Source organism: Emydura macquarii, unplaced genomic scaffold, assembly GCF_026122565.2.
Source record: "Emydura macquarii macquarii isolate MOO-44397 ecotype Brisbane River unplaced genomic scaffold, CSIRO-AGI_Emac_v2 contig_3530, whole genome shotgun sequence".
In the NCBI taxonomy this organism is placed as follows: domain Eukaryota; kingdom Metazoa; phylum Chordata; order Testudines; family Chelidae; genus Emydura; species Emydura macquarii.
The window spans coordinates 7,624,383-7,650,339 of record NW_027133667.1 but is presented as its reverse complement, the minus strand read 5'-3'; the positions used below and the strand labels follow the sequence as shown (position 1 = coordinate 7,650,339).

At 39.2% G+C, this 25,957-nt stretch overlaps 1 protein-coding gene across 2 annotated transcripts in view; it reads right to left on the bottom strand.

Moving 5' to 3' along the window:
- The window catches only part of AMN1 (antagonist of mitotic exit network 1 homolog), a 53,172-nt gene that overhangs the window by 15,382 nt on the left and 11,833 nt on the right, over nucleotides 1-25,957 (bottom strand). For both annotated transcript variants that reach the window (XM_067536180.1, XM_067536179.1), the window contains exons 2-4: nucleotides 19,079-19,211; nucleotides 11,684-11,828; nucleotides 202-419 (exon numbers count right to left, since the gene is read on the bottom strand). In XM_067536180.1, the coding sequence (XP_067392281.1) occupies nucleotides 202-419; nucleotides 11,684-11,828; nucleotides 19,079-19,120 (405 nt within the window). In that variant the 5' untranslated portion in view covers nucleotides 19,121-19,211. The remainder of the gene's footprint in view (nucleotides 1-201; nucleotides 420-11,683; nucleotides 11,829-19,078; nucleotides 19,212-25,957) is intronic.

Below are 25,957 nucleotides of genomic sequence, written 5' to 3'. Positions count from 1 at the left end.
TTTAATATTATCAAAAGAGAGAACATGTTTAATACCATTTCACTGGGAAGTAGTGGCTGGAACTAAATGTGCCTTTGGGGTTTTGAAACTTAAAAACCTACTAAAAAACACAGCTAAGTAAAAATGCAGTTAATAAAATGTCCCCCTTCATTTTATTTATGTCACTGTCATTTATATTTTTACTGTTGCCATTTTAATTACCTGAGTAGATGAAAAATCCACGCTATGTAGAAATCGGCAATTCTGTCCTAGCGCATGCAGGGATGCATCGGTGATGCCTGAACAGCTGCCCAAGTTAACTATTTGTAAAAGTTGGCAATTGAGTGCAAGAGCAAGAACTCCGTTGTCTGTTACATTGCAGCATCTCTTAAATGAGGCTTCACGTAAATAAGGGCAGGACAAGGCCAGAGCTGTGACTCCTGTTGAAAAAATAAAGTAAGTCATTCTTATGTAAATAAGCTTTCAAAAATCTCTTGTTGGGTAACACTTCTTTATAAAAGTGAGACTGCCAATTCAAAAGTCACACTGTGCCTGGGCTTTTTTTACATACTATTTTTTACAAATAACACAAAATATTAGAGAATATTTTTCTGAGCTTTTCCAATTTATTACTTTGCCTACAGTTGCTTTACCTATTTTCCCTCGTGTCTGTATGGGCTTTTGGCTTAGTCTACATTCAAAAAGTTGCACTGATTTAACTGAACTGATTTTTTAATTGATCTAGTTAAATCTCTGCAAGCCCCCTACATAGATGCAATTAAATGAGATAACTGGTTTAAACTGGTTTAGCTAAGGGCAGGTCTACACATAGAAAAATCCAGAAGTTGCACTGGTTTAGCAAATCAGTTTAGTTCAGCGGTTCTCAAACTTCACTGCACCGTGACCCCTGTCGGACAGCAAACATTACTACATGACCCTGAGGTGGGGGGCCTGAAGCCTGAGCCCAAGCCCCATCATCTCAGGCTGGGGGCCAAAGACTAAGCCCAAGTCTTGCCATCCTGGGGAGGAAGGAGAGAGGAGCCAAAGCCAAAGAGAGTTTCAGCCCCAGGTGGGGGGGCTGTAACCTGAGCCCTGCAACCCAGGGCTGAAGCTGAAGCTTGAGCCTCTCTTCAGGGTCAGCCCCAAGCTCCAGCAAGTCTAAAGCCAGCCCTGGTGACCCCATTAAAACAGGGTCATGACTCTCTTTGGGGTCCTGACCCACAATTTGAGAACTGCTGGTTTAAGTTAAACCACTGCAACTTTTGAGTATGAACGCTCTCTTATATTGATTTAACTTGTTAGTAAATGAACCAAACTACCATAACCCTCTTTATTCTTTGTAGATAAACCAAAGTCCCAGCATGCCTTGTATTTATAATTCTTTGTATTCAAGCTGAACCTAAACTGAACTTTAGCTGACCTCGTCCATATGCCCAGAAAGGGACTGCTGATAACCAGCATGCGGCAGTTTTTTTCTATGATAAATAAGATAATGATCTATGGAGAGAGCATTTTAGCTTATCAGGATTTACTTTAGTAGATTATTTCTATCATGACTTGATTACTGATATTTTTGTAAAATATAAAATGTAAAATAATGGATGTCTGAAGTCTTTAGCTTATCAGCTATGTAAAGAGTTCCACAGTCAATAGGTTATTTTCTTTGTCTCTTTTCTGTAAACAAGCATTTTGTAACATAAAGGGATGCCTGTTACTATAGATGGGAGTTGTAATGAACAAATGGTGTAATTGATATGGGATACTCATAAATGCACTGTAATTGATCAGATCAGTAATTGATCAAAGTACCAGGAATATTTGGCATAGCAGATGTGTTCTGTAATCAACATAACAGTAAGCCATTAATGTCAAAGCATTGAGAGCTAACTTTGGTCACAGATGGTCCCTGTATTGATAAATTAGTTATAATGTTACTGTCTTTATTGATTCAAAATAAAATCCAAGTATGAGAAAGGATTTTCTTTTTTCTAAATCACTCAGTAAGAGATGAGTTTGGGGAAGTTTAGTTATTAGTGAAGTGAGCTACCCATCACTTTCCCAGCCTCAGATTGGAATGTATGTTTCCTGTCTATATTATGTATAGTGCTGTATTAAGTGTTGCTCGATTGTTGTACTTAAATAACATTTAAACTGAGCTATTAGATTCATATGTTCACTAAGTTGTGTCTTATTAAATTCAAACACTCAGCAAATTTGTACCTTCAAATCCATGCTTTGGCTGCTGTTGAAATTAATTACACTGTATAAATCAATCAGTGGGTATGTACTAGTTTGTAAATGAAAGAGGTTTTTTCTTTTTCTTGGGGGAGTGCCAATTTTTCCTAAGGTTAATAGGTATATTTTCTTTTGTTGTTAATACATATTACAATATTTGTGGTTGGGGTTAGGCTGAGAAAACTGACTGTAGTCTCAAAGAAAAACAGGAAACAGAGTTGGAGATAACAACCTTGTGTAGCGCTGAGATATCCAGCTAAGATATATGGTTTTCCCCAAAGCACAACTTCTTCTTTTCAGAAGGCTCAGGTCAAGTTGGTTTCCCTAAAAATTAGGGGAATTCAATAAGCGTATCAAAAGAACTAACACTCTGGGTGGGGGATGGAGGAGATCTCCCCTGATGATGCATTTTAAAAGTCCAGTTTAAGTTTGTAGCTAAGAGCAGACACAGAGGGCTGGTTTCTGTTAATTGTGTGTGAAATTGCTGATATCACTGCTTTAGACATCCAAGGAGCTTGTCCTTTTTAGCTAGATCATGCAATTTCAGCTCTCTGGGTAAACTTATTATAAAGGGTGACACACGCTACGTTTTCATGCATGGATAGAAGGTATAATATCCCAATGTACATATGAGCTAGGAGTCTCAAGAGGTTTATTTATTTTTGGGGGTCTCTCACTGCTCTAGTCCTTTTACTCCAACAGAAGCCATTCTTACTACTGACAGGACATGTGTTTTGTCGATTGCTCCTTGTAGTTCTCAAATGTGATACTGAGTATTTCAGAACATGCCTTCCTTGGTCCTTTTGGACCTCAATCTATTCCAGATCACTCAAGAATAAAAAAAAGCAGGAGATTAATAGACTACTATGACAGCATTCCTTAGTATTAGAAGAGCTCAAGGTAGCTAACACATAATTATATTGGTAACAACAACATGCCTAATGTAGGCCCAATGTAACGCTCATGGATACCGCAAAAGCAATTATACAGGGAAAAATAATGACAAATTAGAAAATTAGAGTCCACCCACACACCCCTTTCTCACCCAGCCCAATTGAACAAAATAACTTTGACATTAACATCAGATTTGAATGAATTCAAGTCAGCAGGGCCTGATGCTATTCACCAGAGGGTGCTGAAGGAATTAGCTATAGAAATCTCGGCACCACTGGCAATAATATTTATAAACTCATGGGTGACAGGAGAGGTCCCGGAAGACTGGAGAAGGGCTAACGTAGTACCCATCTTTAAAAAGGGGGAAAAGGAGGAGCTGGGGAACTATAGACCAGTCAGCCTGACCTTGATACCTGGGACGCTAGTAGAGCAATGCATAAAACATTCAATTTGCAAATACCTGAAGGATGTAGGGGTGATCATGAGCAACCAGCATGGATTTACTAACAAAACATGCCAAACCAGCTTGATTTCTTTCTTTGACAAGGTAACTGGTTTGGTAGATATGGGGAATACAGTGGACATAATATACCTGGACTTTAGCTAGGGTTTTGACACAGTCCCACATGACTTTCTCATAAGTAAGCTGGAGAAATGCAGGCTTGGTAGAACTACCATTAAGTGGATACATGATTGGTTAACCAATGGCAAAACAGACTAACTATTAATAGAATGATGTCATATTGGAAAGATGTCTCAAATGGAGTCCATAGAGATCTGTTCTGGGTCTGGTGTTATTTGGCATCTTTATTAATGACCTGAACTTAAGAATAGAGAGCATACTGATCAGTTTTGAAGATGACACAAAGCTGAAGGGTTACAAGCACTTTGGAAGACAAAACTAAAATTCAGAGCACTCTTGACAAATTGGAGAACTGGTTTATAGTCAACAAAATTAAATTCAACAAGGACAAATGTAAGGTGCTACACTTTGGGAAGAAATCAGCCCACTACAATAGCATTTAATTTCAGAGAGGAGAACTACACAAAAATAAGGAAATTAGTTAAACAGAAATTAAAAGGTACAGTGCCAAAAGTGAAATCCATGCAAGTTTTTATAGACACGATAGAGGCTCAATTTAAATGCATACCACATATTAAAAAACATAGTGAGAGGACCAAAAAAGTGCCACCATGGCTAAAACTAACAAAGTAAAGAAGCAGATAGAAGCAAAAAGGAATCCTTTAAAAAATAGAAGTTAAATCCTATTGAATAAAGTAGAAAGGAGCATAAACTCTTGCAAATGAAATGTAAAAATATAATTAGGAAGGCCAAAAAAGAATTTGAAGAACAGCTAGCAAAGACTTAGGAAATAACAGCAAAACAATTTTTAAGTACATCAGAAGCAGGAAGCCTGCTAAACAACCAGTGGGTCTACTGGACAATCGAGATGCATAAGTAGCAGTCAAGGAAGATAAGGCCATTGAGGAGAAACTAAATTAATTCTTTGCATCAGTCTTCATGACTGAGGCTGTGAGGGAGATTCCCAAACCGAGCCATTCTTTTTAGGTAACAAATCTGAGAAACCGTCCCAGCTTGAGGAAGCATTAGAGGAGGTTTTGGAACAAAGTGATAAATAAAACAGTAATAAGTCACAAAGAACAGATGATATCTGAAGGAACTCAAATGTGAAATTGCAGAATTAACAACTGTGGTATGTAACTTATCATTTAAATCAGCTTCTGTACCAAATGACTGGAGGATAGCTAATGCAAGGCCAATTTTTAAAAAAGGCTCCAGATGCCATCCCAGCAATTATAGGAAGATAAGCCGAACTTCAGTACCAGGCAAATTGGTTGAAACTATAGTAAAGAACAGAATTATCAGACACATAGATCAACACTATTTGTTGGGGAAGAGTCAACATGGTTTTTGTAAAGGGAAATCATGCCTCACCAATCTACTAGAATTATTTGAGGGGATCCACAAGCATGTGGATAAGGGTGATCCAGTGGATATAGTATACTTAGATTTTTAGAAAGCCTTCAACAAGGTCCCTCACCAAAGGCTCTTAAGCGAAATAAGTAGTCATGTAATAAGAGGGAAAGTCTTCTCCTGGATCAGTAACTGGTTAAAAGATAGGAAACAAAGGGTATGAAATAAATTATCAGTTTTCAGAATAGAGAGAGGTGAATAGTGGTGTCCCCCAGCGGTCTGTACTGGGACCAGTACTGTTCAACATATCCATAAATGATCTAGAAAAAGGGGTAAATGGTGAGGTGGCAAAATCTGCAGAAAATACAAAACTACTCAAGAGAGTTAAGTCCAAAGCAGACTGCAAAGAGTCACAACAGGTTCTCACAAAACTGAGTGACTGGGCAACAAAAAGGCAGATGTAATTTAATGTTGATAAACGCAAAGTAATGCACATGGGAAAACACAATCCCAACTGTACATATAAAAAGAGGGAGGTCTTAATTAGTGGTTCTCTCTCAAGAAAGATTTTTGGAGTCATTAGGTATAGTTCTCTGAAAACATCCACTCAATGTACCGTGGTAGTCAAAAAAGCTAACAATGTTGGGAATCATTTGGCAAGGGATAGATAATAAGACAGAAAAATATGATATTGCCTCTTTATCTATCTTCCCCAGTGCTTTTCCCTATTCACTCTCCTTAGATGATCACAGAAAGTCTGGCTGTGCAAAAGATCTTCTTGCTGATTTCACTGAATATAACATAAGCCAACTAGCCTAGTCTGGCAGCTGTGGGGGGTGCGGTTGTCTGGAACATGTTTTGAGAATGTTATTACGTGACTGTAACCTCCACTTTGCATGACTGTAACCTCTATCTTGGGTTAAGACAGCCACATGGTGTTGGCAGGGTCAGTCTATTTTGGATGCTGTGTGATCATGCCAGGGGATGGTGGCTTTGAAGAGGGCTAAGAATGAGCAAGCCATTAACACCCATCAACACCAAATGACTCTTCCCAACTGGAACAATGGGTTTTCTACCAGCAGGACATTTGACTTTGAATGGAATTTATGCAGAAACTAGTCTAAGGAGTAGGTGGCTAAAATCTCCTGCCTTAGCACACACCTAGGAGACCTGCAGATTCTACATTTGACAACCTGACTGAAGAGGAAAAAGAAAAAATGGGTGAGATAATATCTTTTATTGGACCAATTTCTGATGGTGAAAGAGACTAGCTTTTAAGCTTATACAGAGCTCTTCTTCAGGTCTGGGAAACATACTCAGAGCGTCAAAGCTAAATACAAGTTGGAACTGATTGATTAGCATAAGCAGTTAACACATATTTCAAGGGACCATTCAAGGTGAAGTTGCCCATTAACACCCCTGAGGTCATGGGGAGAAGGGGAAAAAAGACAGCAGGATGGGGGAATAGTTAGATAAGTTTACAGGTTTTGCATCTGTTCTGTCAGGGTATAGTGCCTCTTTGATTGGTGTTCCCTTGTTTGTAGGGAGCTGACTTCTAATGATGAGCATGGAGTGGCTGGGGATTTTTTTTGAAGGCCAGAAGAGAGGGTTCAGGAAAGATTCCTTTCAGGTTGCGGTCCCCGTCGAATATGGGCTGCAATGGTTAAAGGATGCCCTGTCTGGGTTCCAGCGTGGGGTGGTAGGTGACAAGTAAGGGTGTGCGGTTGGAGGGGGGTTTATTTCCGTACTGAAGCAGGTTCACATGGGGTATTTGGTGATCTATTCCATGATGCAGTCTACCTGTCTAGTGGTGTGGCCTTGTTCGGTGAAGGCAGTTTTAAGTGTGTTAAAATGTATAGCCCAGACTTTCTGCTTGGAACAGATTCTGTGGTATCTGAGTGCCTGGCTGTAGATAATAGACTTCTTGGTATATTTGAGGGGAAGAGACTTTATTTAACGAGGCTGCTTCTCTGAGCAGGGGGTCATTCCATATAGGGTTTCCAACCATCTGGTTTTTACCCGGACAGTCCGTGTTTTGGCTTCTGTGTCCAGTTGCCATGTGCCCAATTTTCAACCGGAAAGTCTGGTCAAAAAAGGCACCTGGCACTATCCAGTCAGATGTACTGACCAGACACCAAAAGTCCGGTTACTGTGGGACATTAACCCATGCCAGTCCCTGCTCAGCCGGGGCTGCCTCCTACCTGCAGGGAGGCTCCTTGTCAGGCTGCAGCAGCTGTCATCCCAGCCCTGGCCTGGAGCAGAAGGAACCCAGCTGCAGGGAGAACAGGGAGGTGGAGATGATCCAGAAAGCAAGGAGGGGAGGGAGGGAGGGAGGGGAGAAAAGTGAGCAATGGGGGTGGGCCTAAATCTATATTATATAATAGGTATACCTATATACACAAACTCACTCATTCTGTTTATTTCTTTTCTTATTATAATTAAATATTTGAAGCAAAAAAAACAAACCTTCACCAAGAACACATGTTGGATTTTGTGTTTAGCATTCTTTTTTAGACAGTAATTCTGGGCTCAGTGCTGCTCCCATTAACTTAAATAAAAAAGAACTGGGCCTTTCATTAGCACTAAACAAGAAATTTTCAGAACTACCAAATGATTATGTATGGAATACCTTGATTTTATTTTAGTTTATGGTTTTGCTTATATTTCTTTAGAATACTTCTATGTAGCACCTCACCACCACATCAAAAAGCTTCTGGAGAACGAAAAAAACCCCCAAAACAAAAACCACCTACAAAATAGTTATAATCTAGCTTTCATGAAAGGTGCAGTCTAGAGAGCTCAGAAAATGAATTCCGGTATTTAGCCATAGATCTGATACAGCACAGGCAGGAGCAAATATACATCTCAATATGTACGGTTCAAAATTTGAAGGTAATAGGGTTAGAAGAAATATTAGAAAGAATACATAGTTTGAAGTGAAGCTGCTAGTACATTTCACTTCAGTACCAACTTTCTTAACGTTTGCAGCTGTAAAATATTTGCAAGGTATTTAAGAGTAATGTCAAACTTAAGACAGCTGGTTTTTTTTAAAATAAAAATTTACTTAGAAATAATTACAATGAAGATTAAAACTGAAACCTGTTTTTCTTATTTTGGATTTGTGAATTGCAAAAATTAACCTATTAGAAATGTGAAAAGAATAGAAAATAACCTACTAAGTGCTAAATTTCTAGATACCAAAAAGGGAAAAAAACAATCCTCGGTCTTTTAGAAAAAGTTGGCCTTGAGAGAAAGTGTTTGCGTCCTGATAGTCTGTCTGCCTTCACAAACCTAGTTTATTGCAGGTAACAGAGGCATTTAATATGCTAATGAAGAAGGCCAGATGTTAAAAGGCTTAGGATACAATTATCTGCAGACACACGAACATATATCTCAGTCAAATATTCAACACATTTAGGAGGGAGGCTCTTATGCTATAAAGAAAATTAAGGTGAATCTTTGGATATGTCTGGAGCCATATTTGTGATTGTCCTAAGAAGTTCCACTCTTTTTCAATTTGGACTCACCTCTGTCCTTATTACATATATAGAAGAGGGAAAAAATGTAAGAAAGCTGCTCAAATAGCAACAATTCCATTCTAATTAAGTATCATTCCACAGATCTTGATACTCAAATATTTTTTTTTGTTTTTAGTGTCAGGGAACAATACACAGTTTACAGAAAATAGGGATGTCAATAACTCCATGTTGAGACAAGTAACACAATGTGAAATACTCTTACCATGGTGAGCTATATAGGAATGCTTTAATTTTCTAAAAATCAATACAAATCATTACATATTAATCATAAAATTAAAATAGGCTGAAGCAGCTAAGATGAATTAGTTATTAACGAAGTTTTCCTTTGTTGTGCTAGGCCTGCAATAGTTAACTATGTGTCTTGCAATATACAACTGGATGAGAGAAAACCAAATGTTTACAACAAGATCATTATTTGTCTGTGTTCAGACCACATTTCAACAGAAGAAATGAAAGAGTACAAAAAATACGGTTTTTTTACTTCAAGCTCCACTACATTTCACACTAATTCCAGTGTAAAGAAGCACTTTAAATAATGGCAAAAAGGCTTTCTTAAAAGATAATGTATATCACTTATGAAAGGCACTGTTCCTGGTATCATGTAGAGTGGCTGAACTGACAACTACCTCTTATCCCAAGGAGCAGTTCCAAGGGCTGGGGATAAACTGGGATACAGACACACATACATTGGTAACACCACTACGAGTAGCCAGTGTCTGAATTTTGGTGATTAAAAACTTAACCCATACAGGGGCAAAGGACTGTTCCATCAGATTCTGATGCAGGCTCAGGACTTAATGTATCAAAAACATAGTATACTTGAATGCCTCACAAGCATAGCCCTAGTAGTGTAAGGCTGAAGCAGTCTCTGGGAGTTGCTCGCCTATAAGCCAGACCCTCAGAAGGCTTTATAGCTTGCCTAAGAGCCAGACTTTCATAATGCTCTGCAGTCATGCTAAGAAGAGGGGAAAACATTAGATTGCTAGAATTATCGGAGAAAGATATGATAATCTTGGCAATATTTTTGTAAGAATTGTTAGGTAAGGAATAGAATGTTTTTAGCAAGCAATTTTGTAGGAAATGTACAAGCCACAACAACTAACCAATGTTTGAGTTAGAAAAATGTGATTTGACCCCCAAAAGGGCACAAGTAAACAAATGTCCAATCATAGAGCTGGAATTTTACTAAATATAATAAAAATGATCTATATGTGGAAAAGCAGAAAGGAGAATGAAAACAGCTCAGGTAGATATATCATTCAGATTCCAAAGCTAGAAGAGACCTTTGTGAGCATGTAGTCTGACCTCCTGTGTAACACGGGCCATAGACCTTCTCCAAAATAACCCCTAGAGCGTATCTTTTAGAAAACATCCAATCTTGATTTAAAAATTGCCAGTGACAGAGAATCTACCACGATCCTTAGTAAAAGCTTACACCTTATTTCCAGTCTGAATTTGTCTAGCTTCAGTTTCCAGCCATTGGACCATGTTATACCTTTCTCTGCTAGGCTGAAGAGCCCATTATCAAATATGCAAAGCTGTAAGCATGTAACAGAACCAGACAGTATCAAAATCAGACAGTCATCGGCTGCAAGGCTTGGTCCTCCAGATTTTGGTACAGTATACTTTTCTGTCATGCATTGACCAACTAAATCAAGCGCAGTTATCTGAGGTCTCTTTAATTACTGAATGAATTCAAACTCAGGAAAATATCACTTATTGATTACTGATTAATGGTTAAAGGGGCACCCTGCAATACATCACCCACAGTACAAAATTGTGATGTTATTTGTTAGGGGTTAGCCGCAATAGACATTGGGGCGCGCATAGGGACCCATTATGCAAAATCAATTGCGGAGCTAAAGTTCATAAATTTTAAGTAATACATTTGTAACTTACACAAAACAATAAAACCTTATACGGTTTATACTTGGCATTCAGACTGCAAAGAACCTAAAAGGACGACGACAACCTGGACAGCTTTTATCCTCTAATAAAAGTCTCTTTTCAAAACAAAACCATGTGGAGCATGCCAGATTCTTCTGTAGTTGAAATCCAAGAAAACAAGTGGTTAGAGAAACTGCTGATAACCCTATCTGGCAGCATCTTGGGGCAACCATAATTTTCTAAATAAACTGAAAAACAGGCAATATGGATTCTGGATTTTCTGTCAGATGGACCAGAGGGAGACTATAGGCAAAAGAAAGTATCTGCTGTATCAAAGGAAAAAGTTAGCCATGACAGTATACACTCTGTAATTTGCAATGACTTTGGTATATTGCAATTTGATGTGCAATTTCTTGATAAGTTTTAACCAGGTGTGTTAAATTAATTCCTTTAAAACTTCTGTAAACACATGTGATTTCTTATTTATTTTCAAATTCTGTTTTGGTTAATACAACAGGTGAAATCTTGACTCCATTGAAGTCAATGGGGGTTTTGTCATTGACTTCAGAGGAACCAGAATTTCACCCTACCAGTTTATAAACTGTTTTAAATATTAGAGAAGGTCAGAAAATGGAATTTCTATTCTGCAGAAAATTCTGACATTTCAAAATTTGTTTTCATTTCTAATTATAATAAAAGGTTGACATTTTGACATTCACAGCAAAAACAGAAATTTAAAAAAATTTTAGGAAATATTTAATCATTTTGATAATGTCACAGCAATATAAACATAATGATAAAATAGAAGTTTAAACGAAACAAAAAAATCAAATCAAAATTGAACATTCTGACATTATCGATATGAAATGACAGACAAAACAGTTCAACATTTTCCTATTGAAAATTTTGTAGAAATTGACATTCTCTGCAAAACATTTGGATTTTGACAAAATTGCATTTTCTGATGGAAATATTCCTCTGAAAATTTTTCGACCAGCTCTACTAAGAATATACTTTAACCAAGAAACATGAAATTAAACAAATTCATGAGGAATGTAATATCTTGGTGTATAACTGATTAAAATGACTTCACCAAAGTCTGTATATTTAATACTGTATTTACCCTAATTGTTTTCACAATTTACTATAACTCTCCTAACAAAAGAAAGAAAATAGCAGGCAGATTCAAATTCCATCTGTACAGGCAACATACCTTCTGAAGTGATGGCTAGTCTGTTTTCTTTACAAGAATTTAAGTTAATTTTTTTCAGTTGCTTGCAGTTGCAAAGTTGCAGCAGGGCACTATCTGATATATCACAATCTCTAAGATCTAGCATCTCCACTGCAGGGTGCAATATCTGTAATGTAAACACAGTATTTCCATCAAACTATACATGGTGTACCATAAATGTGCACATTTTAATCTATGATTATTGCATTAGAGATTACATATGATTTTCAAAAGTATTCTTTTGAAAGGTGCCAGGCTAAGAGTCCTGGGGACTGAAATCCTCTCTACAGAGCATATGCAACATCTGAGGCGACAGGCTACCTTCTGGGGTTAGAGAGCAGTTCAGTTTCTATGTATGATCAATTCTTGTCCTTCTAATAAGAAATTAATCTAATCACAGGCAAAAGTCCATTACAACCAGCTACAATGTTCCCACTCCTTGGCTCCCAAACAGGTAAGTCCCTTTGTCTAACAAATGCCAATAAAATCTCAAAATACTTGGCCCCATTTGATCTTGCTGTCTCAATCTCTCACACGCAGACTCACACGCATTCAGAAATAAACACAACCGCTAACGTTTGTGGGATCAAAAGGCATTCCTTATTAACTAAGCCTCCTCAGTCCCACAAGACTGTAGGTTGACTTTCATGTGGGGTCCCCAAGCAGGGGTCTTATAAAAATAAAATCCAAGGCAATGGAAGGTCTGATACTTTAACCTCATAGCTTCATTGGGGGTGAAGAGGAGAGCTACATATACCACCTTTTTAAATTTCACCCCGACTGAACTACTATTGAAGTAGATACTGGTCTTCCAATCGGAATGTCCACATCACATACACAATTAACACCTATGCAGAGATGTCATCCAGACCAATACTCAAAAGTGGAAAAAGACTTTTCCATCAACTTATTCTTTCTTCAATCTGTAGTGATAAGGCACAGACATGTATGATAACTCTGGCATTACATTAGCATAATTCAACTCCCCAGACATGGCCAAGATACCCCTTACAAGTAAGACACCATGCTAAACTGGGCACTGGGCATTATATTTCAACACCTATAATCACACCACTATTGTATTTTTTTTGATGTATGAACCAGACTTTTATAAGGCCTATAGCTTGCCCATGAGCCACACCTCCCCATGATGCTTTGGGAGTCATGCTAAGACAAGACAAGACAATGCTAGCCTGTTAGAAGGAATAAGTACTTTTAGCAACGTACCATACTAAAAAAAGAAGTACAGGCGTGTACATTAGCAAAATTTGATGGATTTACCAAAAAGATAAGTAAACAACAGATATCTGGTTGTGTAATCAGAAATGTATTGGAAAATGTGCTGAAAATAATAACTAAAAAAAAAAGGCAGTACTGATGGATGAAACTGTACCCAGCTCCTCTATAAGCATGTTAAGCTCTCAGCCAACTACAGAAGCAGACAAAGAGCACAAGCTGCCTGGCACCTGCAGTGGGATTGCTTCTCACTGACTGTGTTAACTTCCTCGGTTATGTGCTAACACAGTGGTTCCCAACCTTTTTGGCTCGAGGGCCACATATATTGTTACAATTCAGGTATCATTGTTGAACCCAGTCTCTGCCAGCAGCCCCCCAATCCACTGCAGCCAGATGGAAGGAGTTCAGGGAGGAGGCTGCCTCTCTCCTCACTGATCTCCCATCCCCCTGGCTGCAGCAGGGAAAACGCACGCGTCCTGTAGCCCTGTGCACTCCACCGGGGTCCCTAGGCAGTGGCTCTCTTGTAGCCAGAGGGGCGGGAGATCAGTGCTCCCCTCCCTCTGGCTCAAGCAGGGATCCCAGCGCCTATGGACCCAGGCAGAGCGCTTTGCTATGCTCCCTGCTACAGCCACGGGGAGGGGAGTGCTGATCTCCCATCCCTTTGGCTTCAGCAAGGAGCCTGCACTGGTCTTGTAGCCCTGCGGCAATGCGCTCCGCCTGGTCCTTAGGCCCAAGCTCCCTTCCACAGCCAGTAGGAGGGGAGCGGGGGGCCACTCTGAAAGCCCTCACGGGCCACTTTTGGACCCCGGGCCATGGGTTCGGAACCACTGTGCTAACTAATTAATTAAAAAATCCAATCAAGTGGACTGATCCTGAAGACTCTTTCACCACCAAGTTCATATTTTAACAGGGGTGCTGGAACAGTTTTTACAGTGGGAGTGCTGAGAGCCATTGAACCAAACTGTAAACCCTGCATATAATGGAAACCACTTCAAGCATGGGGTGTGGTAGTACCCCCTCTCAACCCTAGTTCTAGCACTTATGAACTTTAATAAATGTGTCAACAAATTGCTAACAATTTTTGTTTACTTTTTACTCTTCGTACATAAGCAGTATGAACAATCTTTTACGTTACTCACATTAAAGTCTTGTCTCAGTAAGATTTCTGACTCATACCTAAAGTAAAGCAGGTTTAAATTTAACCAAATATTGTCAATATATTCAAAATCATGACTTCTCCTTAATCATTAGTTTTCCTTAAAAAATAACTATGATGGGGTCTGGGACCAGAAGGTACTACACAACCAAAAAGAGTGATATGGAGTTCTCAGCAAGCTGCTAGTTCTGTAACAATACAGTAAATCCTATAAATAATCAAGATTTTTAAGAGAAAAAACTGTGTAGGACTCAAGAATACTCAATATAGTAAAAATGCTAAACGCTAACCACACTAATAAAGAAAACTTCCCTAGTCATGGACTTTTAATTTCCTGGGGTTTTTTCTTTTAGTTTTTGCTTTCCACTGAGCTTTACTAGGCAATATTTATTGAATATCAGCATGCTCAGCACTATATAATGTATGGGACACGATCCATTTTTCCCTTCAGGGATTTTATGGTCTAAGCTAGTCAGAAATAGTTCAGACATGTAATACACTAAATGAAGATGAACTCTTGAGGCAATACAGATTTTTATTTTGTAAAGCAACAGTAAAAGGCTTCACAGAAGCATATTGTAAAAGGCGGGATTGAAAGAAGAGATTAGCATACATGAAATGGGAGACTGTTCCAAGCATAGGAAGCAACATGGAAGAATGGATTAAATCAAGAGCAGAAGGATGATACAATGAGGGTAGTTTTAGTCAATCTTGAGGAAGAGCAGAGAGAAAAGAGATGGAATAGAAAAATACAAAGGAATGAGGCTGTGTAGGGTTTTAAATGCAAGGACAAGAAGCCAAAACTTAATGTAGAAGATAATGGGAGAGCCAGTAAAGGATCTGAACAAGGGAAAGGATAAATGACATTGTTGGAGTGGTGGGAGAAGATATTCAGCAGCAACATTTTGGATGGACTGTATGTCTCTGAATGCAGAACCCCTGGGGTATAGCCTGGGAGTGGGGAACCGCTGGGTACCTGTTAGGGCGCGCAAGACTTTGTAATGCGAAATCAGTATAGTTTGACAAGAGCAAGGCCCTGAAAGCAATGCTAAGCTTCTGCAGCCAGAAAAGCAAGAGTTAAGACTTCTCAGGAGCAGAACCCAAACGCTGCCCTCTGTCCGACCTTAGGCCGGAGGAGGAAGTGCCTTGGGGTCTGGAGCATCCTGAGACGACCACAGACATTTGTTAATGCTTGAAAAGCTAAAAGGTTCCTATTTTAGTAATAATAAAGGGGAAGTGAGGCTATGGCTAAGTTCTTTTTGAAGTAAACAACTAACGTCACCTTATTCCAGGAAGTCCCCAACTAACTACCAATAGACTAATAGCAACTAAGTGTTAAGGTCCAATCCCTACTGGGATTGAGATATACGTCATGTATTACTGGGTAAGGCTTGCTGCAAGGTGAGGGGGGAAAAGGAGTATATCAGTCCCCCGGGAGTCTCCCCAAGCTGAGACTCCCCGAGACTCCGTGGAAGCCACAGCGGATGCCTCGGTCAAGGCGGCTCCCCGGACGTCACCCGCTTATCAGGACGAAGTATGGGTCTCCTCGTTCTTGCGTTGGTAAGCGCCCCTCTACCCGTTTAAATAGATCTCTTCCTACTATATCAGTGGCCCCCCAAGAGTATATTGCATTAGGCATCCTCTTGGCGGGTCTCTTCCTGGCTTTATGGTTCACTTCTCTGTTCACTAATTGCAGCTGCTGCTGCGGTTGCTCAGCTCATGATAATAATAACAATGCATAAGCATGGGCACTTCCCTTTAGTATAATATGCCCATGCAGATCTGTAAGTTGCTACTTTACATTCTTGTGGTTGACTGTATCTTCATTGTACATTTCACTTCGAGACTTGTGCTGGAGCTCCTGTTCCTGTATGGTGAAGGGCTTCCGCTTCTGTCTTTCTTACGCTACCTCATGTAATAAATAAGTACTTTCGGAAATCATTTTGTCAGTGTGCTCCATCCTGCCACTGAGATAAAAATACCGAACACTACAGTACCTTTATCAACTATTTAGCTTGGAATGAGCTCTCCACCATACTCTCGCTGGTGACATACAGACAGCCTCTCCAGACCGTTATCACTCAACCCGACAGCAGATGGCACCAGACACCTAACTCAGTTCAATAAATGCTTTCCCCAGCCATTGAGAGACTCCAGCTGGCTCCCCAGTCCAGGACCCCAGGACTATACTGTCTAGCCCTAATCAAAAGCCTGACCAGAGAAGTTTATTGTCCAATCCACCCTTCCTTTAAAGCAGACAGAACGTGCACCAGCTTTTGTTACTGAGCTGAATTGTCTCAACACTTCACTCAAAAACACACTGGTTAAGAGAAAACATAAAACAAGTTTCTTAATTACAGAAAAATAGCATTTAAGTGATTATAAGTGGCAAGTATAGAGAGATTAAAACTAGTTACCAAAAGAAATAAACATAAAATTGCAGTCCAAATTCTACAGTGTGTCTACACACTGACAGGATTTGAATTAGCAATGCGTCACCCTGAGAGATGGTGCAAGCAGTTCCTAAAACACAGGCTAAGCTGCCTTCCCTGCCTGGGCCTCGACTCCCCTCCCCCCTTTCAAAGTCCTTTTGTCTTCCAGACAACCCTTCAGGTGTGCAGCTGTAGGGGCGTTGAGCCAAGCTCTGATGTCACTCTTCCCCCTTTTATAGTCTGTTTCAGCTTGCTAGAACAGTCCATGCATGTGATGTGGCGGCTGCTTCCCATTGGTCAAACAACCCCATTGCAAATGTGCATGCTACAGTTAAGCCTTCACTGTAAACAATTCCTGGTAGTGGAATCTTTCCTTGACGGGCTATTAGCATATCTGGCTACTTCATCATTGTGCCTGAAAAGTTGATTTAGGTGGCTCCCACCTCACATGTTCTAGTAGCATTTACAACACTATTTTATAACTTCACATGCTATGATAGCACATACAATCCAACAGGATCTTAATGTTTAGCAGATCAAGACTTTTAAAATAATACCACACAAGCCATACTTTGTACAGAACATATTATAATTATATGATATTAGTGAATATGAGGGTTTTGGGGTATTGTTTTCAGATACAGGGTGTCACACACAGGAACTGCTGAAGGAAGTGAACAGGAGTACTGAAAGTACAAGGAGAAGAGAGATTCCAAGAGAAGGTAGTGATAAACTGTTGAAAGTCACAAATAGATTAAGAAAGATGAGAAAAGAAAAGATGAAAAGGAGGAGACACTCTGTTGGAGAATATGGGATTAAAAAAGAGGGAGCTTGAGTTTTTGTAAACTGCTTTTACTCATATGTATGCACAACTCACATATGAAAAAAATTATAGAAAGCCCTTATGCTGCTTAGAAATGTTTGTTCACCGCAAAAATGACGAATACATGGCTCAGAGCAATTCAGCAAGCTTGTTAAAAGAAACCACATGTATAAGATTAAAATTGAGTCAATTTTTTAAAATTTTATTTATTTATTTATTTTAAACACTTTTATGACAGTTCAAGAAATGTAGTGTGTTGAAGGTGAAATTTTTATTGTTCAGTTTTCCAAAACAATTCTGGTGTGCTGCCCCTGGCCTCACAGTCTCATTATTTTGACTTTCAGGAACTGCTAGCATTAGCCTGGCATGGGTCTCAGATCAAAGCGAGAAAGAATTTGGGAGTTGTTCATTCCTCCTATTTCACCAAGGTCAACCTGCAGTTTTCTATGATTCTTATGCCTCCCTTTGAGACTGAGATGTTATAAAAGGATTCAAATGTCAAAACATCCCAATTTACAGCTAAGGCCAAGTTTTTAATAAATTCCATTCTGGAACACAGACACGCATTAATGAGCAATTGGGATAAGAGAAGTTTGAACCAATGAACTCCTAGCCCTCACCTCATCAAAACACTTCAAAGAACTCAGGATTTAATGGAATTTTATCCTAAATCATTGACCTAAACCCCATATAAGATTATAGGAATCTCATATTTTCCTGAGAACCTTACATTATTTAAATGCCTGTTGGTAGAAGCCTATTTTGGCAACTGCTCCTGTCACAATGCTTTCCCATTGCTACCAGAAGAAACAGCAGTGTGCAGGCTCCAACACTTAGGCTATGTTTACACTTTTGCTGCCGCTAGATCAATCTTTCAGGATCGATTGAGTGGTCAGTGAGACCCGCTCAATTGATCCGGAAGTTGACTCAATAAGTCCACCCCCTCAAGTAGCGTAACGCTGAGCCAATGCTCAGCGCAGTGTAAACAGCGCACAGAAGCAGTTGACCTGAGTTACGCAAACTACTTTGCGCAGTTTGCGTAACTCCCGTTGACTGCCGCCAAATCGCGGGGGCAGTGTGAACAAGCCCTTAGAGTCAACCTGCTGATCCTGCCAGATTGTAAAGGAAGCATTCCGTGCAGCAGCCTCAGACAAACAGGCATATCATCCACTATTCCTGCTAGAGATATTCTGCAGAACGTTTTTAAAAAATGCTGCTTAGCTATTAGGTCATTGAGTTTACAACGGCTATTAATTTGCATGTTATACACTTATTTATGTAAGTCAGACAGCTTTATTAGAAACTGATGGCAACATGATGTACAAAGTGCTACTGCTTCAGAGTCCTTTCATAAATTACACAGCATCTTATACTCACGTGTGTAGACTGGACAACTGATCCAAAACAGGATGATATACAAGTCAACTAGAAAACTTTTTCACTGACTTGTGTCCATATTCTTCTTTATTTTTATGCAGGGTTGTAGGCATTTATGGAGCTTTACAGACAGATAAAATCAGCCCTTCAATCAAGGTTTGGCATGACATGAAATAGCAAGAGATCGCTTTAGGAGGTAGGAATGAGGGGAAGTTTACATAGTAAGAGGTCCTGGGCTCACTTGTTGAACTGTATACATAATTTAGTTAAAGTTCATTATTTTATATTCAGCTGTGTAATAAAATGGCATGAACGTGAAGAGATGGCTGAAGTGAACTTAGAAGGGTTCTTACCTCACTGATATTTGAATCAGTTATCCGCCCTTGTATACTCATTAATTTTATCAGCTTATCTTTTATGTTGGGAGGCAGAGGCTTAATATCTGCAACATATCTGGAAATGTTCTTTGTCAAACCCTGAAGGCACCTGAAATAAATGTAAGTTAAAATACAGTCACACAGAGGCACAATGTAGTGGTACTACACCGAATTAAATACAATTATTAATTTAAAACATTGAAGGGGCTCTCTGTACAGTCTTTATGTTAGATATTTTTAAACCTCTAGTCTGCAATGCATGCTTAAGGGCCTGAAAATAAAATAGATGTTGCTCAATATAGTACTTTTCCATTAGGTCGGAGGGTGAAGGGGTATACTTCCCAGAATTATTATTCATGCCTGAAGAAACAGTCTGTCTTTGCAACTTGTTGTTCATAATCCAAAGGCAGTACATGGTAGTGCATATTTGTACTAGTAACAATATCAGCATGTCTTGTTTGAGATGCTTTTCTCTGTTATAAATTCACCGCTTCCTACACATGGCACCTTTCCACCCCTGCAAGTTTCAAAATAGTTTCCCACCTCCCAAGTTTCAAAACTTGACAGTTTTACTGTTCTAAAATTTATGGTTTCTCAAATGCTTATGAACTTACCTTGAGTTCCAGATCCATGTCTTAATCAGAGCAGAGCTGTATTTTGCTTTTTGAAACATCTATGAAATAATGCTGGATGAGGATAATGGTGCTAATAATCCCATACATTCACACAGGTAAATACTTACTTAGAATAGAAGGACCAAAGAACAATCAAATCCAAAAATGTGTAATAAATCTTTATTAATAAATGTACACTTGAGTTTTTAATCCTACAAGTGTGAAAAACTCTAGAGAGTCTTCAACCAGATAGGTTCTAAATTCCAGAACGCTCCTAGATTTTGGCATGACCTCTTCTCTCTCTTTTTAAAGACAAGTTTAGGTCAAACATGCAGCAAGGTCAGAGTCTCCAAATGAGATGGATCCTCTGGAAGATTCTCTTAAAACAATCCCCATATAGAGAAAACAAACAGATGATGCTTGTTCAGATACTTTTGGAATGGTGTCCAGATGGAATTAATACTTCAGTGATGCTATTCCAGACCAACTGTACGTGAAACTGTATGAAACCTTATTATTCACACAGAGAGAGAGACTTTCAAGAACATCTCCTACATCCCTGGGAGAGCTTCACATCTGGTACAGTTCAGACAGCATTTGCACACCAACTTTCCCAGAGGTTATTTTAAATTGCAGTCAAGGCCCTATAGGAATCCCTCTTCAGCAGAGGCTGTGCAGGGATGTGCAGATTTAGCACATCTCCAGAGCATCTTGGCCATGCCCTCCTCCAGAGCTAGCAGCACCCATTGCTTGGACTGTAGGTGACCTGCAGACCCCAAGCAGAGTAGGGGTTGCAAACAACTTGCATCACCATAACTCCTCTCAGGACCAGCATGCCACTGCAAATCATGGGTGAATTTAGTCCCCTAACTTACAGAGCTGGCCAAAAAATGGAATTTCCATCTGTAGAGCTCGCAAGAGTATTGTAATGCAAGGACAGCTTAGCATGGCAAGAAATACCAGGAAATACCCTCAGGGCCTGGAGCTGGAAATACCCTTGGGATGAAAACAGAAGTAGGCTGACCGCAGAACGAGTTTAAACTGACTAAAGGCCAGCTTTAGCAGTAAACAACTAACCGCAGCTTGTTGAGGATTGGTCCCTAGCTAACTGCCAATAGAAAAGGGAATAACAAGCGTTAAGACCCAATCCCTAAATGGATTGAGATGTAACCAATGATCTTATTGCTAGGATTAGGGGAGAGGGTATATATGGAACCCCTGGGTGCAGCCCTACCCGAAGCTCTCTATAGAGGTACCAGTGAATGCTATGTGGCAGGTCTGCTCCCTGGTTGCAACTTGCTTATAGGGTGGTGATGGGCTTCCCTGCTCTTTTTGTGGTAAGCGCCTGATTTCCAGCAGCTTAAAATATTGTAACGACAACTAGCAGCCTGAATAAAACTAACTGTGTGGGCATTTCTTCGTCCTGAAGCTCTTTTCTTGCTACCGAGATTTCACATTATGAACCCTCCATCTTGGCAGAGCACACCATCCCACATGAAATTCTAAGATTTTGAAATTTCATGTATTGCCCAACTGAGCCAAAAATTCAAAATCTCAAAGTTGTTCATGAAATGAAATATTCTGAAATACTTGTTTTGACCTTATCAAAAGCTCAATTTACTGTCTAAAATTCTGACAAAAGCAATGTTCCCACAAAATGTTTAGCTGCTGTCCAATCAGCATTGTGCAACAAAACTGTTCCAACAAAGATTTTCAACCATATCAACTCAATAATGATAGCATACCATGAAGTCAAAGTCATTACCCCATTTCACAGATGAGAATTTGAAGCACAAACTTGTCTAAAGCCACAGGTGGGGGCACAAGAGTATGGTGGGGACGTAGGAGGAAGGAGAAAAGTGGTGACCTGATGGCAAACCTTGTATTATTAGGAGGAGTTCCTGGTTCTCCAGTGTTAGTACCTGTTAGTAAATACTAATGCTTTTAGTTCTTTCTTTCTTTGTATATTTGATTCATTTATATATTAACTATTCTTTATAAACTTTATCTTCAACAAAAAGTATTTCTGAATTCTAAGGCCCAGAGCACTGGTCCTTGACTGATAAGTAACCCTATTCAGGAATTTATTCATTATGTTGCATTTTAACAATATTGGGTGCCTTCATGTCCATACAACTTCTTGGAAACCACCTCCTTAACATATATACAAAATGCTTACATAAGTATATATACACTTGGGAAACTAATAAGGGATGATTGTTGCAGCAGATGTTTTCTGTAGGAGAATCAACAGGGAAGAATGATGGTGGGGTAACAATGACCCCCTGAGAGATATTATCTTGAAGAAGTGTTAGTCTTCTTAGCTGTAAATAATCATTCCTTCACACATAAATCAGGTGAACTGAGAATGTATATAAATGACATCACAACAGATATGTCTGAGAGAATATTCTTGGCAACGAGGTTTCCTTTGTCTGAAACCCTATATAGTAGTACTGGTATGGAAACTTAGTTGGGGGAATGAAAACTGTGTCCCACTTCTAGATGCCGGATGGACACACATTCAGCTCTCAGTCTGACAACACAGAGTGGTTAATGTGTCTATTCTTTCTGTATTCTGTAGAGTACAGTACTAATCTCTGATTAATAATCTCAAATTAAATAATTCCAATTGAACCTGTTATTTCAACAATCTTGAGTCATTAACTCAGACATGCAACACCAGCCACTGGAACATAATACAGTAGTAACTAATGAAACTAATTATTTGATATCCATTGACAAAATATTACAAATTAAATATTTTATTCTCCAGTATCTGAACAAATAAACTACCAGCTTGGATGCTTGCATGGTTTACAGTCTTTGTAAAGTTTTCTTTTGTTTTTTTAAACCGTTATCACCACCCACGAACTAGAAGGCACTTCTGAGCCTTTTGTTGCCAAAAACAGCTTCTGGGACCCATAAATGCTATAGCCTATTCTGCTTGTTAAGAGTTTTCAGTCTTCTTCAGAGAAGGGACTAAACCAGCTGCTGCTCCCCTAGGAAGCCAACTATCCAGGCCACCAACAGAAGGGACCTTTTCTGCACCCAATAAACCACCCACCTGCTTACACTGCCACCTGCAAACATTGCACGAGACCTCCTACCAACAGCAGTGGAGGCAGCAGGTGGAATATCCATTATTTACCAGGTGAAAGGGAGAAAGAGGGGGAAATGGTGGGGGTTGAAAGACTGGTTGATTTAGCATCTGTGAAGAGTATGGAATGGACAGATTTTAGAAGGGTGAAGAAAACATAACTGATGGATTTTATTTTTAAACAGAGGTGGTGTGGGGAAAAAAGAATCTTACCTGAGAAAGATAATATACATCACTTAAATAAGTTGAAAAATTTTCAGGGTAACCCTTTGGTGGAATTTTTGGATCTGGTTCTAAGAATAAGGCAATAAGTCAACAATTCACTGAAAGCACCTTTATTTCCCAAAGGCTGATCGACTTTTTAATCAAGACAATACATCCTGTAAACTGTACTCAACGTAACTATAAACCCCCTAGTACGATGTTTCTGTAATACTATAAGCAATGGCATGTTAAGAACATAAACATAAAAATGGTCATACTGGGTCTGACCAACGGTCCATCTAGCCTAGTATCCTGTCTTCTGAAAATGCCAGATGCTTCAGAGGGAATGAACAGAACAGAGCAATTATTGAGTGATCCATGCTCTGTTGTCCAGGTCCAGCTTCTGACAGTCAGAGGCTTAGGGACACACATACCATGGGGTTGCATACCTGGCCATCTGATGGACATAATCTCAATGAATTTATCTAATTCTTGTTTGAACCCAATAATGTTTTTGGCCTACACAACATCTTTTGGCAATGAGTTCACAGGTTGACTGTGTATTGTGTAAAGAAGTACTTCCTTTTGTTCGTCTTAAACCTGCTGTCTATTAATTTCATCAGGTGACCCTTGGCTTGTGTATTATGTGAAGGAGTAAAATAACCCTTCCTTATTCACTTTCTCCACACCATTCTTGATTTTATAGACCTTTGCCATTTTGTTGCCCAGTGACCCAGTTTTATGAGAGCAATTTATAACTCTTCGCAGTCAGCTTTGGCCTTAGCTATCTTGAGTAATTTTGTTGTGTGTGCAAACTTTGCCACCTCACTGTTTACACCTTTTTCCACATCATTTATGAATAAAGTTGAACAGCGGTGGTCCTAGTACAGATCCTTGGGGGACCCTATTATTTACCTCTCTACATTGTGAAAACTAACCATTTATTCCTACCTTTGTTTCCTATCTTTTAAACAGTTACTGATCCAACAGAGGACCTTCCCTCTTACCATATGACTGCCTACTTTGCTTAAGAGCCTTTGGTGAGGAACCTTGTCAAAGGCTTTCTGAAAATCAAAGTACACTATATCTACTGGATCACTCTTGTTCATGTTTCTTAACACTGCCAAATAACTCTAACAGATTGGTGAAGAATGATTTCCCTTTACAAAAGCCATGTTGACTCTTCCCAACATATTGTGTTCATCTGTGTGTCTGAAAATTTTGTTCTTTACTATAGTTTCAATCAGTTTGCCTGGGATTGAAGTCAGACTTACCGGCTTGTAATTGCCAGGATCGCCTATGGAGCCTTTTTTAAAAATTGGCTTTACACTAGCTATCCTACAGTCATCTGGTAGAGAGGTTGATTTAAGCAATATGTTACATAACACAATTGTTAGCTTTGCAATTTCATATCTGAGTTCCTTCAGAAATCTGGGGTGAATACCAACTGGTTCTGGTGACTTATTGTTTAATTTATCAATTTGTTCTAAAATCTCCTCTATTGACACCTCAGTCTGGGACAGTTCCTCAGATTTGTCACCTCAAAAGAAACCCACCTCTGAGCCTATCTCCCTCACATCCTCTGCAGTGAAAACCAATGCAAAGAAGTCATTTTGCTTCTCTGCAACAGCCTTGTGTTCCTTGAGTACTCCTTTGGACCCACTGACTGTTGGCAGGTTTCCTGCTTCTGATGTACTAAAAAAAAATTGCTATTAGTTTTTGTGGCTTTTGTTAGTTGCTCTTCAAATTCTTTTTTGGCCTGCCTACCTATACTTTTGCACTTGACTTGCCAGAGTTTATGCTCCTCTCTATTTTACTCTGTAGGATTTGATTTCCAATTTTTAAAGGATGCCTTTTTGCCTCTAACCACCTTTAAACTCTATTTAGCCATAGTGGCATTTTTTGGTCATCTGTTTTTTTTTTTTTTTGTGGTTTGGAGTTTAAATTTAGTTTTTGCCTCTATTATGCTGTTTTTTAAAAGTTTCCATGCCGCTTGGAGGCATTTCACCCGTGACTGTCCCTTTTAATTTCCATTTAACTAGCTTCCTCATTTTTGTGTAGTTCCCCTTTTTGAAGCTAAATGCTACTGTGGTGGGCTTCTTGGATATTTCCTCCCTAACAAGGATGTTAAATTGAATTAAATTATGGTTGATATTATTGTTAGACCTGAAGTTTTTAGCCAAACCAAAACCCACAATAATTAACAAGCATGCATAACAAAACCTCAAGGCTGCCTTTCCATGAGAACAGCACATTCCATACTTCTCTCCCCCTCTTGTAGTGTATTCTCTTATCTGTAATGATTCCACCCATTTCTCCCTCTCCCCCTCCCCACAAGGATAGTCAGAAATTCTGTTCAGTCTCTGTCTTTATCACTCCTATTCTTTCTGAGAAGAACAAGGTCTGTATTTGTAAGTAAATAAATAAAAGGAATGTAAATGAATTATTTAAGTGATAAAAACTGTATATAAGTGATCTTTGTAACACCATAAAGTTGAAGCTGATTTTTCAGACTTCCCAATATCGTAAATAAACCTCTTCAGTATTGTCTGTGTTGCCTGATTCTTGAGAAAAAATCCTTCTTGCTTTACATTAACAAGCGGTTCAACTATATTCACTTCTTGCACCAGATCCTGTGCTCCACTTAGGACTAAAATCAAGAATTGCCTTTCCTCTTGTGGATTCCAGGACTAGCTGCTCAAAGAAGCAGTCATTTGTGGCATCTAGAAATTGTGTTTCTGCATTCTGTTCTGAGCTGACATGCAGCTAGTAAATATGGGGGTAGCTGAAATCCCCCATTATTATTGATTCTTCTATTTTTGTAGCCTCTCTAATTAATCTCTGTCAGCATGTCACAATCACCATCACAATCAGGTGGTCGGTAGCATATGCCTACTGCTGTTGAAGCATGACATTTCTATCCATAGAGATTCTATG